Source organism: Nomascus leucogenys, chromosome 1a (assembly GCF_006542625.1).
Source record: "Nomascus leucogenys isolate Asia chromosome 1a, Asia_NLE_v1, whole genome shotgun sequence".
NCBI classification, from domain to species: Eukaryota; Metazoa; Chordata; class Mammalia; order Primates; family Hylobatidae; genus Nomascus; species Nomascus leucogenys.
Window position 1 is genome coordinate 96,467,365 of NC_044381.1, and position 14,163 is coordinate 96,481,527.

General features: G+C 34.1%; 1 protein-coding gene across 2 annotated transcripts in view; it reads left to right on the forward strand.

Moving 5' to 3' along the window:
- MIPOL1 (mirror-image polydactyly 1) overlaps nt 1-14,163 on the forward strand; it is a 370,127-nt gene that overhangs the window by 163,335 nt on the left and 192,629 nt on the right. For both annotated transcript variants that reach the window (XM_003263723.2, XM_030813713.1), the window contains one exon: nt 5,644-5,751. In XM_003263723.2, coding sequence (XP_003263771.2) covers nt 5,644-5,751 — 108 coding nt within the window. The remainder of the gene's footprint in view (nt 1-5,643; nt 5,752-14,163) is intronic.

The window sequence follows — 14,163 nt, forward strand, 5'->3', positions numbered from 1 at the left end:
GCTCACCCACCGTGGGCTGCACCCACTGTCTAACCAATCCCAATGAGATGAACTAGGTACCTCAGTTGGAAATGCAGAAATCAGCAGTCTTCTACGTGGATCACGCTTGAATCTGCAGACTGAAGCTGTTCCTATTTGGCTATCTTGGAACGGAAACCAAGAAATTTTTGCTTAGACCAATGTCCTGGAGATTTTCCCTTGTATTTTCTGTAGTAGTTTCATAATCTGAAGCCTTAGATTTAAGTCTTTCATCCATTTTGATTTGATTTTTGTATATGGCAAGGGTTAGTTGTCTAGTTTTATTCTTCTGCATATGGAAATCCAGTTTTCCCAGCACCATTTATTGAAGAGACTGTCTTTTCCCCAGTGTATGTTCTTGGCACTTTTGTTAAAAATTAGTTCACTGTAGGTGTGTGGATTTGTTTCTGGGTTTTCTATTCTGTTCCATTGGTCTATGTGTTTTTATGTCAGAACCATGCTGTTTTGTTTACTCTGGCTCTGTAGTATAATTTAAAGTGAGGTAAAGAGATTCCTCCAATTTTGTTCTTTTTGCTTAGGGTAACTTTGGCTCTTTTGAATCTCTTCTGGTTCCATATACATTTTGGGACTGTTTTTTCTATTTCTGTGAAGAATGTCATTGGCATTTTGATAGAGATTGCACTGAATCTGTATATTGCTTTGGGTAGCACCTACATTTTTACAATATTGACTCTTCCAATCCATGAACATGAACTGTCTTTTCATTTTTTTGGTGTTCTCTTTAATTTCTTTCATCAGTGTTTTATAGTTTTCATTATAGAGATCTTGTATTTCTTTGGTTAAATTAATCTCTTGGTATTTAATTTCATCTGTAGCTGTGATAAATGGGAGTGTTTTCTAAAATTTCTTTTTCAGATTTTTCACTGTTGTCATATAGAAATGCTATTGATTTTTGTATGTTGATTTTGTATCCTGCAACCTTACTGAATTTGTTTATCAATGCTAACAGTTTTTTTGTGTGTATGTGGAATCTTCAGGTTTTTCCAAATATGTGATCATATCATCTGCAAACAAGGATAAGTTGACTTCTTCCATTACAGTTTGGATGCCTTTTCTTTTCTTTTCTTTTCTTTTCTTTTCTTTTCTTTCTTTCTTTCTTTCTTTCTTTCTTTCTTTCTTTCTTTCTTTCTTTCTTTCTTTCTTTCTTTCTTTCTTTCTTTCTTTCTTTCTTTCTTTCTTTCTTTCTTTCCTTTCTTTCTTTCTTTCTTTCTTTCTTTCTTTCTTTCTTTCTTTCTTTCTCTCTCTCTCTCTCTCTCTCTTTCTTTTCTTTTCTTTTCTTTTCTTTTCTTTTCTTTTCTTTCTTTCTCTTTCGTCAGATTGCTCTGGCTAGGACTTCCAGTACTATATTGAATAACAGCGGTGCAAGTGGGCATCCTTGTTGTTTTCCAGATCTTAGAGGAAAGGCTTTCAGTTTTTCCCCATTCAGTATGATGTTTGTTGTGGGTCTCTCATATGTGGCTTTTATTATGTTAATGTACATTCCTTCTATACCCAATTTTTTGAGTGTTTTTATCATGAAGGGATGTTAAATTTCATCAAATGCATTTTCAGCATCTATTGAAATGATCATATGGTTTTTGTCCTTCACTCTGTTGACGTGATGTATCACATTGATTGATTTGCATATGTTGAATCATCCTTGCATCCCAGGGATAAATCCCACTTAGTCATGATGCATGATCTTTTTAACGTATTATTGAACTCGTTTGCTAGTATGTTGTTGAGGATTTTTGCATCAATATGCATCAGAGATATTGGCCTACAGTTTTCTTTTTTTGATGTGTCTTTGTCTTGTTTTGGTATTATAATACTGGCCTTGTAGAATGTGTTTGGAAGTCTTCCCTGTCCTTCTGTTTTCCAGAATAGTTTGAGTAGGATTGGTATTTGTTGTTCTTTAAATATTTGTTAGAATTCAGCAGTGAAGCCATCAGGTCCAAGGCTTTTCTTTACTGGGATACTTTTTATTATGGCTTCGATCTCATTTCTTGCTCTTGGTCTGTTCAGGTTTTGGATTTCTTCCTGGCTCAATCTCGGTAGATTGTTTGTGTCTAGGAATGTGTCCATTTCTTCTAGACTTGTCAACTTATTGGCATATAGTTGCTCATAGTAGCCACTAATAATCCTTTGAATTTCTGTCATATTGTTTATAGTATCTCTTTTCATCTTTGAGTTTACTTATTTGGATTTTCTCTCCTTTTTTCTTAGTCTGGCTTTTGTTATATTGATCTCTTGTATTTTTTTTTCATTTCAAATTTATTCATTTCTGCTCTGATCTTTATTGTTTCTTCTACTAATTTGGGGTTTGGTTTGCTCTTTCTTTTCTAGTTCTTTAAGATGCATTGTTAGGTTGTTTGTTTGAGGTTTTTCTTCTTTTTTTCTGTAGGCTCTTATTGCTGTAAGCTTTCCTCTTAGTACTACTTTTGCTGTATCCTGTAGTCATGTTGTGTTTCCATTATCATTTGTTTCAAGAAGTTTTTCAATTTTCTTCTTAATTTCTCCACCGACCCACTGGTCATTCAGGAGCATATTGTTTCATTTTGATGTGTTTGTGTAGTTTCCAGAATTCCTCTTGTTATTAATTTCTAGTTTTCTTCTATTGTGGTTAGAGAAGATGTTTGATATTATTTCAGTTTTTTTAATGTTTTAAGACTTGTTTTGTGACCTAACATATGATCTATCCATGAGAATACTCCATGTGCTGAAGAAAAGAATGTGCATTCTGCGGCCATTGGACGAAATGTTCCGTAACTATCTAGTAGATCCATTTGGTCTGTAGTTCAGATTCAGTCTGAAGTTTCTTTGTTGATTTTCTTTATGGAAAATATGTTCATCTCTGAAAGTGGGATGTTGATATATCCAGCTATTATTGTATTGGAGCCTGTATCTCTCTTTAGCTCTAATAATACTTGCTATATATGTATATGGGTGCTCAAATGTTGAGTGCATATATATTTAAAATTGCTGTATCCTCTAGCAGAATTGACCACTATATCATTATATAATGACCTTCTTTGTCTTTCCTTAGAGTTTTTGTCTTGAAATTTGTTTTGTCTTATGTAAGCATAGCTACTCCTGCCCTTTCTGTATAATTTAAATGACAAATTTAACAATTAAAAATATAAACATTTTGAGAAATTAATTTGGTGAGAATATCAATAAAATTTGAGATGTGATTAAAGGATAGGATCTTTATCTGCTTTATAACTATTTTATGAAATTATAGAGTGGCAGTAATTAGTATAGTATGCCACTTCCTGATGAATAAATTGTTCAATCCCATTGCTTCAAAACAAATTTCAAAATTACAGAGTTTAATAAAAGTAAAAAGAAACAAACCAGTAGAAATTACACATAAATATGCAATTGTGGGGAATATGTTAGGATTTTCAAGGATAATGTCAAATGAAGAAATAATATAGGATTACAAAAATTTAAATAAACATTTAATGTAGTTAAATACGCTGCAAATATTTATTTTACAAGAACATTTAGCATTTATTTCTTGAGCATGAATGAGTGAATTTTTTATGTTTCTACCATGTAGTTTGGAAAAATCCCTATTCCTGGGTGATTTCTAATTTATTTGGAATGAAAATAATAGATGGTCACACAACTCTTGACCATGCATCCTCTTTTTCTTCAGATACACTTCTTAAGTTTCTACTTTCATTTCTTTTCTCCTGTATTCTTCTTTCTCCAGTGTCAGCTTACAAAATCACATGCCCAAAACAAGCCCAACTCAGATGTCAGCAGCTCCATGAAACATTCTTTCTCCCATAGCCAAAATAATCTGCCCCACCTTTGAATCCTTATAGATCATACTTAGTTATTACATTTTAATCTTAATAATTTTATATTAAATTTAATTGAAAATGTAAAGGATAATTTAGTAGAGGATATCTCTGCTGTATCGTGGCAGTTAGTGCTATGCCGCATTCATTTTCTTGGGTCATAATTTGTGTCCTCAGTAACACACACTGTGATTTGATTGCATTCTGACCAAATATTTTGTTACTGGCTATAAAAGACAGAGACACAGTTTAATATGTAGATCATGTGTCTCCTGAAAATAAATGCCACATAATACGTGTCACAAAATTTTCAAGTAAATTTTTTAAAATGTGATAGGTGAAGTAAGTTATCATACAGCTCATGATGGAATAGACATGGCAATGTACAAAAATCTGCACTAAGTCAATATTTTATCATATTTGGAGAATTTAGTTTCAACAAAACTATCTGCTAAATTAAATTAATGTTGATTAGAAATGCCTTGATATTACGGTTATTTTATTTATTTTTAAGTGCGTTTTGATTTTATAATTGTATTATATATGCATGAAGTGTATATACTCAATTTCATATTTGTACGCAAACATCATTCGGCAATCTAAGTCAATATCAGGAGTCTGGTAAGACTTTTTCTTCTAAAACATTTTGTATATTACTCAAAGTTGTGAAATATTGATACGTACTGCCTAATATTATTTGGGTCAGAGGCAGAAGAAATCAGAGTAGTAAGAAATGTCATTTTGGATGATAGCTGCGTCATGATTGCAACATAATAAGTAATGATTTTTTTATTCATCCATTATGACAACTATCCATTTGTCAAATAATCTAGAAAGAACTTTTTCCAGATCTTAAATCAGTATGTGTCCTTATTAGTTTGTAAATATTCTAATTTTAAAATAGATAAATTAAGGAATGGTTTTTAACGTTTTCCTCAGTGATGGGTTTAGTACTTTATTTCTTTAATCCCCCATGTGTCTTCCTATTGTCCTGATTTGCAGCACCCCGTTTTATAGCCTGTGTAATTATTATGTGAAGTGTTTTACATATTTATATTGAAATCTTGTATTCAAATGGCAAGATATTTCAAAAATTTTTTGAAGATAGATGCTTCTATTGGCTCATTGAAACTTTTACTTTTTTTTTTTACTTATATTCTCTTATATTCTTTACTTGTATTCCAAACAGGTGAAAGTGGTCATTTCATATATCTGTTACCACTTTTACTTAAAAGTAAAATTTGGTCAAAATGGGAGAAATTAAAAACACTCAATTCTTTATCTGTTTCCAAGTCTTGACACTCTTTGGCTATTGCTTTTATTCCCTATAAAATTGCTTCCTTAGATATTTCTAAAAACTGGAAATATTTCTGAATGTATACCTTATAATTTTTATTTTTAAGTATTAATAAAATGTGATCATACAATATCATGTTGTAGTTTATTTAGAATCCAATATGATTTTTAGAAGCACACTTTTATTCAACCAACAGATAATCAGAACCATTTGGTCAAGGAAGAAAATAATTTTAAATATGGTTTGACCTTAATTTTATAAAAGTATTTTTGTGATTTATATAACATTCAGATTAATAAACTAACTGAAAATTATAATTGACTTTTTAGAATACTATAAGCATATTTTTATTTATTGTATTTAACATTACTTTTACTTACCATTCATGTTGCAAAAAAAAAAAAACCTTGTCTTTTAGAGAATACTATTAGAGAATATTATTTACATTAATTCATGTGGCTTGGTGAAAAAAATGCTATAACTCCTTTACTTAATGGGATTCTTCCCCTGTGGCAGTGCAAACGGTTAGAGCAGGAGCTTCATCATCTGAAAGAGCAGAACCAGACTTCAGCAAACAACATGAGACATCTGACTGCTGAAAACAATCAAGAACGTGCTCTGAAGGTAAATCTCCGTTCCTTCTTGCAGGCAAATTAAGGTTGTAAGTCCTTGGTGCCAGCTTTCTGTGCTGCATATATCAGTTGTGTACATTTCAGCAGAAGTGAGCTGTGGTGTTTGCCAACAACCCCTTCTTTAAACACAGATACAGCACCCTTCTGTTATGGTATTATTTTATTTCATGTATGTGTACGTGAAAACAACACATTTTCTGAATTTTGAGTGGTGGTATATTAATAACTTTTGGTACATGTTTATTCTGTTTCTTTTTTATATCATTACCTTTTGTAGTTAATAAAAAGGGACCATATTAAAAGAAAAAAAAATTAAATCATGGGCCTTTGCTTTGCATCAATATTTATTAAAATAATTTTTAAAAGGACTTGTAATATTCACAGAACTGACAGTCCTTGAAGAATATGTGAATGTGTTTGGGAAATGAAGAGGTACTTAGAATGTTACAATAAAAGAGAAAGAAAGATGTTAAATAATAAATTCAACTAGAACTTTAAACCAGTGAAATACACATTTCATGACAAAAAGTTCTGTCTCATTGTAATATAGATCGAGTGATTATGAAAAAGGACATGGTTTTAATTCTACTAATTTTTTTCTTAAGGTACTTCTGACTTTTCATTCTACTTTTTATCTTTTGCCCACTTCCCAGTATAGTGCCTGTACACAGTAGTTGTCTCTACCCTCAGGGTGCTTGCATTCTCATGCTAACCTGTTAAGGTTTAAAAAAAGAAGTCCATGAGAAACAGAAAAGATTCATCATTGTTTTTATTGTACAATAAGAAAAGATTTGCTACCAAGAATGTTATATTCTACTTTGCTGTCTTAAATTTGTTTTTTTTGCTGCATATTACAGAGCAATATCATGGCATTAGCTGTGTAATTCACTAAGCTGGAATCATGTACCAAAATTGAGGAAAATGGTGACATTTTAATGTAGAAAATATTTTTAATCTGTCTAAGAAGTATAAGATTTGGTAGAAGTCAGATTTTTCCACAAAATGTATTTAACTTCATTTTGATATTCTTAGTGGTAGGCTTATAATAACTTTGTTATATTTGTTTAATGCACTTTTTGCTTTAGATAGATGAAAACAATAAATGAGAAAGGAACAAATTATAGATTGCTGTGATTATTTCTAATTATTCCCAAGGAATTTACTATTTTATGAAAACTAATAATAATTTTTAAAATGTATACTTGCAAAATAGAAAACAGTATTTGAAAAGCAGCTTCCATAATGTGTGCTAATTTATTGTCAGTGTTAGGGAACAGATTTAATGGGCTTAATATGATATGGCAGTCTCCATTTAAAACAGCACCTAAGATAAAAATTTTAGTGTGTTAAGTATATATTAATTTCATGATCTTTATTCTGGCACTTCTGGTTGTGTGTTTCTGTTTAATTTAATGAAATGATAGGTGCTATTTATGGAGAGAAATAAGGAAATAGATAGAATAATTTTTTTTTTTTTTGAGACCGAGTCTCGCTTCATTGCCCGGGTTTGAGTGCAGTGGTACGATCTCGGCTCACTTCAAACTCTGCCTCCTGGGTTCAAGCGATTTTCTGGCCTCAGCCTCCCGGGTAGCTGAGACTACAGGTGCCCACCACCACGCCTGGCTAATTTTTGTGTTTTTAGTAGAGTCGAGGTTTCACCATGTTGGCCAGGCTGGAAATAGATAAGTTCAAAACAAACATTAAACCCCCATAAGATAGAAATTTCTGCTAACTGAAGACTACTATCTAATTTAAAACAATGTAGCTATATTTTCACTCCTGACAAATATACTATATTAAAATCTTTTCTAGTTGCTTATCTTTTTTTTGCAGAATTCTCAAATTTTTCTGTTGTCTTTTAATCCTTCATAACGTTCATTAAGTAAGCTAGCTTAAATTCTTGGTGAAGATGAGAGGAAGAATTGATTTTTTAAAACTGATCAACTCAATCTTTTTTAAGCATCTGTGTTCATTTAAGCTTGTTTTAAAATGGTCTGTCTTGCATAACACTGACTGAATAATTTTTTATTAATTTTATGCCATATTTCCTCATTAGAAGCTCTAAATTTGTTCTGAAAATTAGGTCATTTATAAAACATTTGCTTTATTTTGAATCATTTTTTAAAAATTACCTTCCAGGAAGTTTTTGTTTTTCGTTTGATGCATTAATTATAGCACTATGTACATTTAAGTTGTCATATGAGTTATGAATAATAAGTTTACTACCAAGCTATCTGGTGAGTGAACAGTTTGCCTCCTTTCTGAGCAATGTATTTATCTTTTACAACTTATTTGTAAGTATCATTTTTTGGTTAACTGATTTAATATTTAGTATCTAATAAGTGTCAGGAACAACTCTTTAAAAACAATTCACTGTCTCTAACGCTTTCAGTTTGCCAATAATATTTTTAGTATTTTATTATAAATAGTACTGTTATTAATATCACTATTAAATTCAACTTGAGTAGGGTAAAAACTGAACAATTCATGCTTTATTTTATTGAATTACACTGAAATTCCTAAAGGTAACAGTTCTAGAGATATATTTGGGGGAAAACAATCACAATTAATGGTCATAGATTACATGAAACTTTCCAAAATAATTATGGCAAAATCAGTTATCACATAAGGAAATACTTTTTAATAATCTAGTGTCATTTTAATAATAATGTCTTTATTTGTTCTAATAACCAGAGATTTTTTTCTAAATGACTTTTTATGGTAGAGACTAAGATTAGATTTTTGGTGATCATTTATAAGCATTCTTTTTAACGTAGGATGCAATTATACTAGATAATTTTGCAGGCTAGGCGTGGTGGTTCACACCTGTAATCCCAGCACTTAGGGAGGCTGAGGCGGGTGGATCACTTGAGATCAAGAGTTCTACATCAGCCTGGCCAACATAATGAAAACCCGTCTCTACTAAAAAATACTAAAATGAGCAAGGCGTGGTGGTGGGTGCCTGTAATCCTAGCTACTCAGGAGGCTGAGGCAGGAGAATTGCTTCAGCCCAGGAGGCAGAGGTTGCAGTGAGCAGAGATTGTGCCACTGCATTCCAGCCTGGGCAACAGAGTGAGACTCCATCTCAAAAAAAAAAAAAAAAAAAAATTGCAAGGCATAGCACTGTTTCTCCTACTTTTATGTTTTCTATTTTCCCTAATAACAAGTAAAACACAGTGGTATCTACAGGATAAGGGACTAAATTATACTGATACTAGTATACATATTCTGAAAGTTACTTTTTTAAAAAAACAGCTTATTTTCTTGTTTAAAGTAAATTTTATCTACTTATGTTAAGAAATTGGTTTCTGGAAGAACATGTTTTTGAACATGTAATTTTGTTTGTTTGTTTCTTCATTCTGAAACAGAGTCTTACTCAGTCACCCTGGCTGGAGTGCAGTGGCTCGATCTCAGCTCACTGCAACTTCTGCCTGCCAGGTTCAAGTGATTCTCCGGCCTCAGCCTCTCAAGTAGCTGAGATTACAGGCATGCACCAGCACGCTGGCTAATTTTTGTATTTTTAGTAGAGACGGGGTTTTGCCACAATGCCCACACTGGTCTCGAACTCCTGGCCTCAAGTGATCCGCCTGCCTCAGCCTCCCAAAGTGCTAGGATTACAGGCATGAGTCACCAAGCCCAGCCTTAAACATATAATGTTTTTAAAATAAATTTGCATTAGATATAAATACGTAGACATCAAACTTAATAAGAAAATTCATATATATTGCCTTTCTATGCTTTTGTTTTTTTAATTACACTTTTTAAGTTCTGGGGTACATGTGCAGAACATGCAGGTTTGTTACATAGATATACACATGCCATGGTGGCTTGCTGCACCCATTAAGCCATCATCCACGTTAGGTATTTCTCCTCCCCTAGCGTCCCAACCCCCAACAGGCCCCCATGTGTGATGGTCCCCTCTCTGTGTCCATGTGTTCTCATTGTTCAACTCCCACTTATGAGTGAGAACATGTGGTGTTTGGTTTTCTGTTCCTGTGTTAGTTTGCTGAGAATGATGATTTCCAGCTTTGTCCATGTCCCTGCAAAGGACATAAACTCATCCTTTTTGATGGCTGCATAGCATTCCATGGTGTATATGTGCCACATTTTCTTTATCCAGTCTATCATTGGTGGGCATTTGGGCTGCTTCCAAATCTGCTATTGTGAACAGTTCTGCAATAAAGATAAGTGTGCATGTGTCTTTATAGTAGAATGATTTATAATCCTTTGGGTATATACCCCATAATGGAATTGCTGGGCCAAATGGTATTTCTAGTTCTAGACCCTTGAGGAATTACCACACTGTCTTCCACAATAGTTGAACTAATCTACACTCCCAACAGTGTAAAAACGTTCCTATTTCTCCACATCCTCTCCAGCATCTGTTGTTTCCTGATTTTTAATGATCACCATTCTAACTGGCATGAGATGGTATCTCATTGTGGTTTTGATTTGCATTTCTCTAATGACAGTGATGATGAGCTTTTCTTCATATGTTTGTTGGCTGCATAAATGTCTTCTTTTGAGAAGTGTCTGTTCATATCCCTTGCCCACTTTTTGATGGGGTTGTTTGTTTTTTGGGGGGTAAATTTGTTTAAGTTATTTGTAGATTCTGGATATTAGCCCTTTGTCAGATGGGTAGATTGCAAAAATTTTCTCCCAGTCTGTAGGTTGCCTGTTCACTCTGATGGTAGTTTCTTTTGCCGTGTGGAAGCTCCTTAGTTTAATTAGATCCCATTTGTCTATTTTGACTTTTGTTGCCATTGCTTTTGGTGTTTTAGTCATGAAGTCTTTGCCCATGCCTGTGTCCTGAATGGTATTGCCTAGGTTTTCTTCTGGGGTTTTTATGGTGTTAGGTCTTATGTTTAAGTCTTTAATCCATCTTGAGTGAATTTTTGTATAAGATGTAAGGATGGGATCCAGTTTCAGTTTTCTGCATATGGCTAGCCAGTTTTCCCAATACCATTTATTAAATAGGGAATCCTTTCCCGATTGCTTGTTTTTGTCAGGTTTCTCAAAGACCAAATGGTTGTAGATGTGTGGTGTTATTTCTGAGGCCTCTGTTCTGTTTCATTGGTCTATATATCTGTTTTGCTACAAGTACCATGCTGTTTTGGTTACTGTAGCCTTGTATAGTTTGAAGTCAGTTAGCATGATGCATCCAGCTTTGTTCTTTTGCTTAGGATTGTCTTGGCTATGTGGGCTCCTTTTTGGTTCCATATGAAATTTAAAGTAGCTTTTTCTAATTTTGTGAAGAAAGTTCGTGTTAGCTTCATGGCGATAGCATTGAATCTATAAATTACCTTGGGCAGTATGGCCATTTTCACGATATTTATTCTTCTATCCATGAGCATGGAATGTTTTTCCATTTATTTGTGTCCTCTTTTATTTCACTGAGCAGTGGTTTGTAGTTCTCCTTGAAGAGGTCCTTCACATCCCTTGTAAGTTGTATTCCTAGGTATTTTATTCTTTTTGTAGCAGTTGTGAATGGGAGTTCATTTCATGATTTGGCTGTCTGTCTACCCTTTTTAAGAATTATTTTCATTATTATTATAATTTTTTTTAGATGAGCGTCTCACTGTGTCACCGAGACTGGAGAGCAGTGTCACAATCACAGCTCACTATAGCCTCAACCACCTTGGCTTAAGTGATTCCCCCACCTCAGCCTCCCACATAGCTGGAATCATGGCATGTGCCACCATGCCCTGCTAATTTTATTATTTGTAGAGACGAGGTCTGAAACTCCTGGGCTCAAGTGATCATTCCACTTCGACCTCCCACAGTGCGGGGATTACAGACATGAGCTGCCATGCCCAGCCTCCTTTTTAATTTATTAATTTACCTTCCTACTCACACATTTCCTTCCTACAATTGGAACTGTCCAATGTAATTTCTTGAATCTTCCTTAGATTATAAAAGAGCTCTGATTGTTAATAAAACTTTGATATTTATTATGTATTATCTTTACGTCCCAATCAACCTAAGAAGAATAACTCATTTCAGTCTTGTTGGGTCCCACCCTCTTGGCACACTAGTTCTCTCTTTCCTTCTTCCTGTTCTTCTCTTCTCTTCTCTTCTCTTCTCTTCTCTTCTCTTCTCTTTTTTCCTTCTTTCTTTCATTCTCACCATGTTACCCAGGCTGATCTCAAACTCCTGGGCTCAAGCAGTCCTCCTGCCTTAGCTTGCCAAGTAGGCAGTTACAGGCAGTTACTCCTGTGACTGGCTTTCTGTAGTTTTCTGTCACCATATCCCCATTTCTTTTTTCCTCTTTGTTTGCTCTTCCTTACTTAGTCTTAATTGTTAGTGCTTATTTTTCCGTCTATTTCTAAAGAATAAATGTTCTCTGGGTTAGTTATTTCCTTATTCTTATTTTTTAAAATAAACTTTGCTTTTTAGAGTAGTTTTAGGTTCACATCAAAATTGTAAAACACAGAGTTTTCACATATTCACTGGTCCCACAGACATACAACCTCTCCCACTATCAACATCCTGCACCAGAGTGGTACATTTGTTATAGTTAGTGAACCTACATTGACACATCATTATAACCAAAAGTTCATAGTTTACATTAGAATTCGCTTGGTGTTGAACATTGAGTGGCTTTTGATAAATGTATGATGTTATGTAGTCATTATGGTATCATGCAGGACAGTTTCACTGCCTAAAATATCCTCTGTGGTCTGCCTGTTCGTCCCTCCTGACCAGCTTTTTTCTGTTTCCATAGTTTTGCTTTTTCCAGAATGTCATATATTTGGAATTATAGAATATGTAGCCTTTTCATATTGGCTTCTATAACTTAGTAATATGCAGCATTTAAAATTCCCATATATCTTTTGATGGCTTTATAGCTCCTTTTTTTTTAAGTGCTTAAAATATAGGGCTTTTTTCTCTCTTGCTCAAAAAAAAAAAATCAGGATATAGTTGCTTAATGTTCTGTCAGTGGCTCATGGGCTAGGAGGTTTGCTGGTGCTAAACTCTTAGCACCAGCTAAATCACATTTAATTGTGTGGATATACCACAGTTTATTTATTCAGTCATCTACTGAAAGGCATCTTTGTTGCTTCCAAGTGTTGAAAGTTATGAATAAAGTTTCTATGAACACCCATGTGCATTTTGTTTGTATGGACCCAGGTGTTTTCAACTCATTTGAGTATGTACTAAGGAGTGCAATTTCTGGATCATATGTAAAAATATGTTTAGTTTTATAGGAAACTGCCAGTTGTCTTCCAAGGTAGTTGTACCATTTTGCTTTCCCACCAGTAATGAATGAGAGCTTCTGTTGCTCCATATTCTCACCAGCAGTTGATGTTTCTTTTTTGTAGTCTTCTCAATGTCATCTTTTCCTATGGCATCACCTATCATTTTTGTCCTAATGACTCTATGTCTGCTCTTCCACTCGAATATCTTAATGTCTGCTTAACCACAGCAAATTTGAAACCAAATGCCTAATTTGACTCTGTAAGCCTTCTACCCGAGAAGAAGTCAGGATCTGAGTCAAACACTATTGACTTTATAACTCAATATTTATTTCCAGTCATACTCTCCTTTGCATGACTCTGCTATAGACACTGGAAAAGTTAAATACTTTCTCAGCTTTTCTTTTTACCAGTGAGACATAAAAGCGAATCTACAGTAGTAGGGGAGGAGGAAAGAGGGGCATCTTTGTAAAGGTTTTTGTTGCCCTTAGATAAGGGCAGATGAAGTAAACATCACTCCTTCCCCCCTTCTTATTACGTGCTGTCTGAAACTGCAGCAGTCATTGTATAGTCATGAGACAAAGGCCAAGGGTAGCTGGCTGTAACACCATTGAACCTCTTAGCCAGTGAGCCACTGACAGAATGTTAAGCAACTATATCATCAGCAACTTTTTGGGGGGCAAGATAAAATAGCCCTATATTTTAAATCATTCTTTATGGTTTTCTATTATTTACTGCCAAATTGGTCTATTAACATTTATCAATTAATGGTACTACCATCCTTCTAGGCATGTAGGCTAAGACAGTTGACATAATCTTCATATCCTTTCAAGCTTTCCCCCACCAAAAAGCAATTCAGCATTTGGTCTTGACAGGAATGCGGTGGTTATTTCTTTCCTATTTTTGTGCCTGTTTTTTATTTTATTTTATTTTATTTTATTTTATTTTATTTTTTTTAAGAGACAGGCTGTTTCTTTTTGCCCAGGCTGGAGTGCAGTTGTATGATCATAGCTTACTGTAACCTCCAATTCCTGGACACAAGTGATCCTTCTGCCTCAGTCTCCTTAGTAGCTATGACTACAGGTGCATGCCACCACACCCCACTCATTTTTAAATTTCTTGGAGAGACAAGAGTCTTGCTATGATGACTAGGCTGGGCTCAAACTCCTGGCCTCAAGCCAGGCCTCCTAATTGGGCCTCGCAAAGTG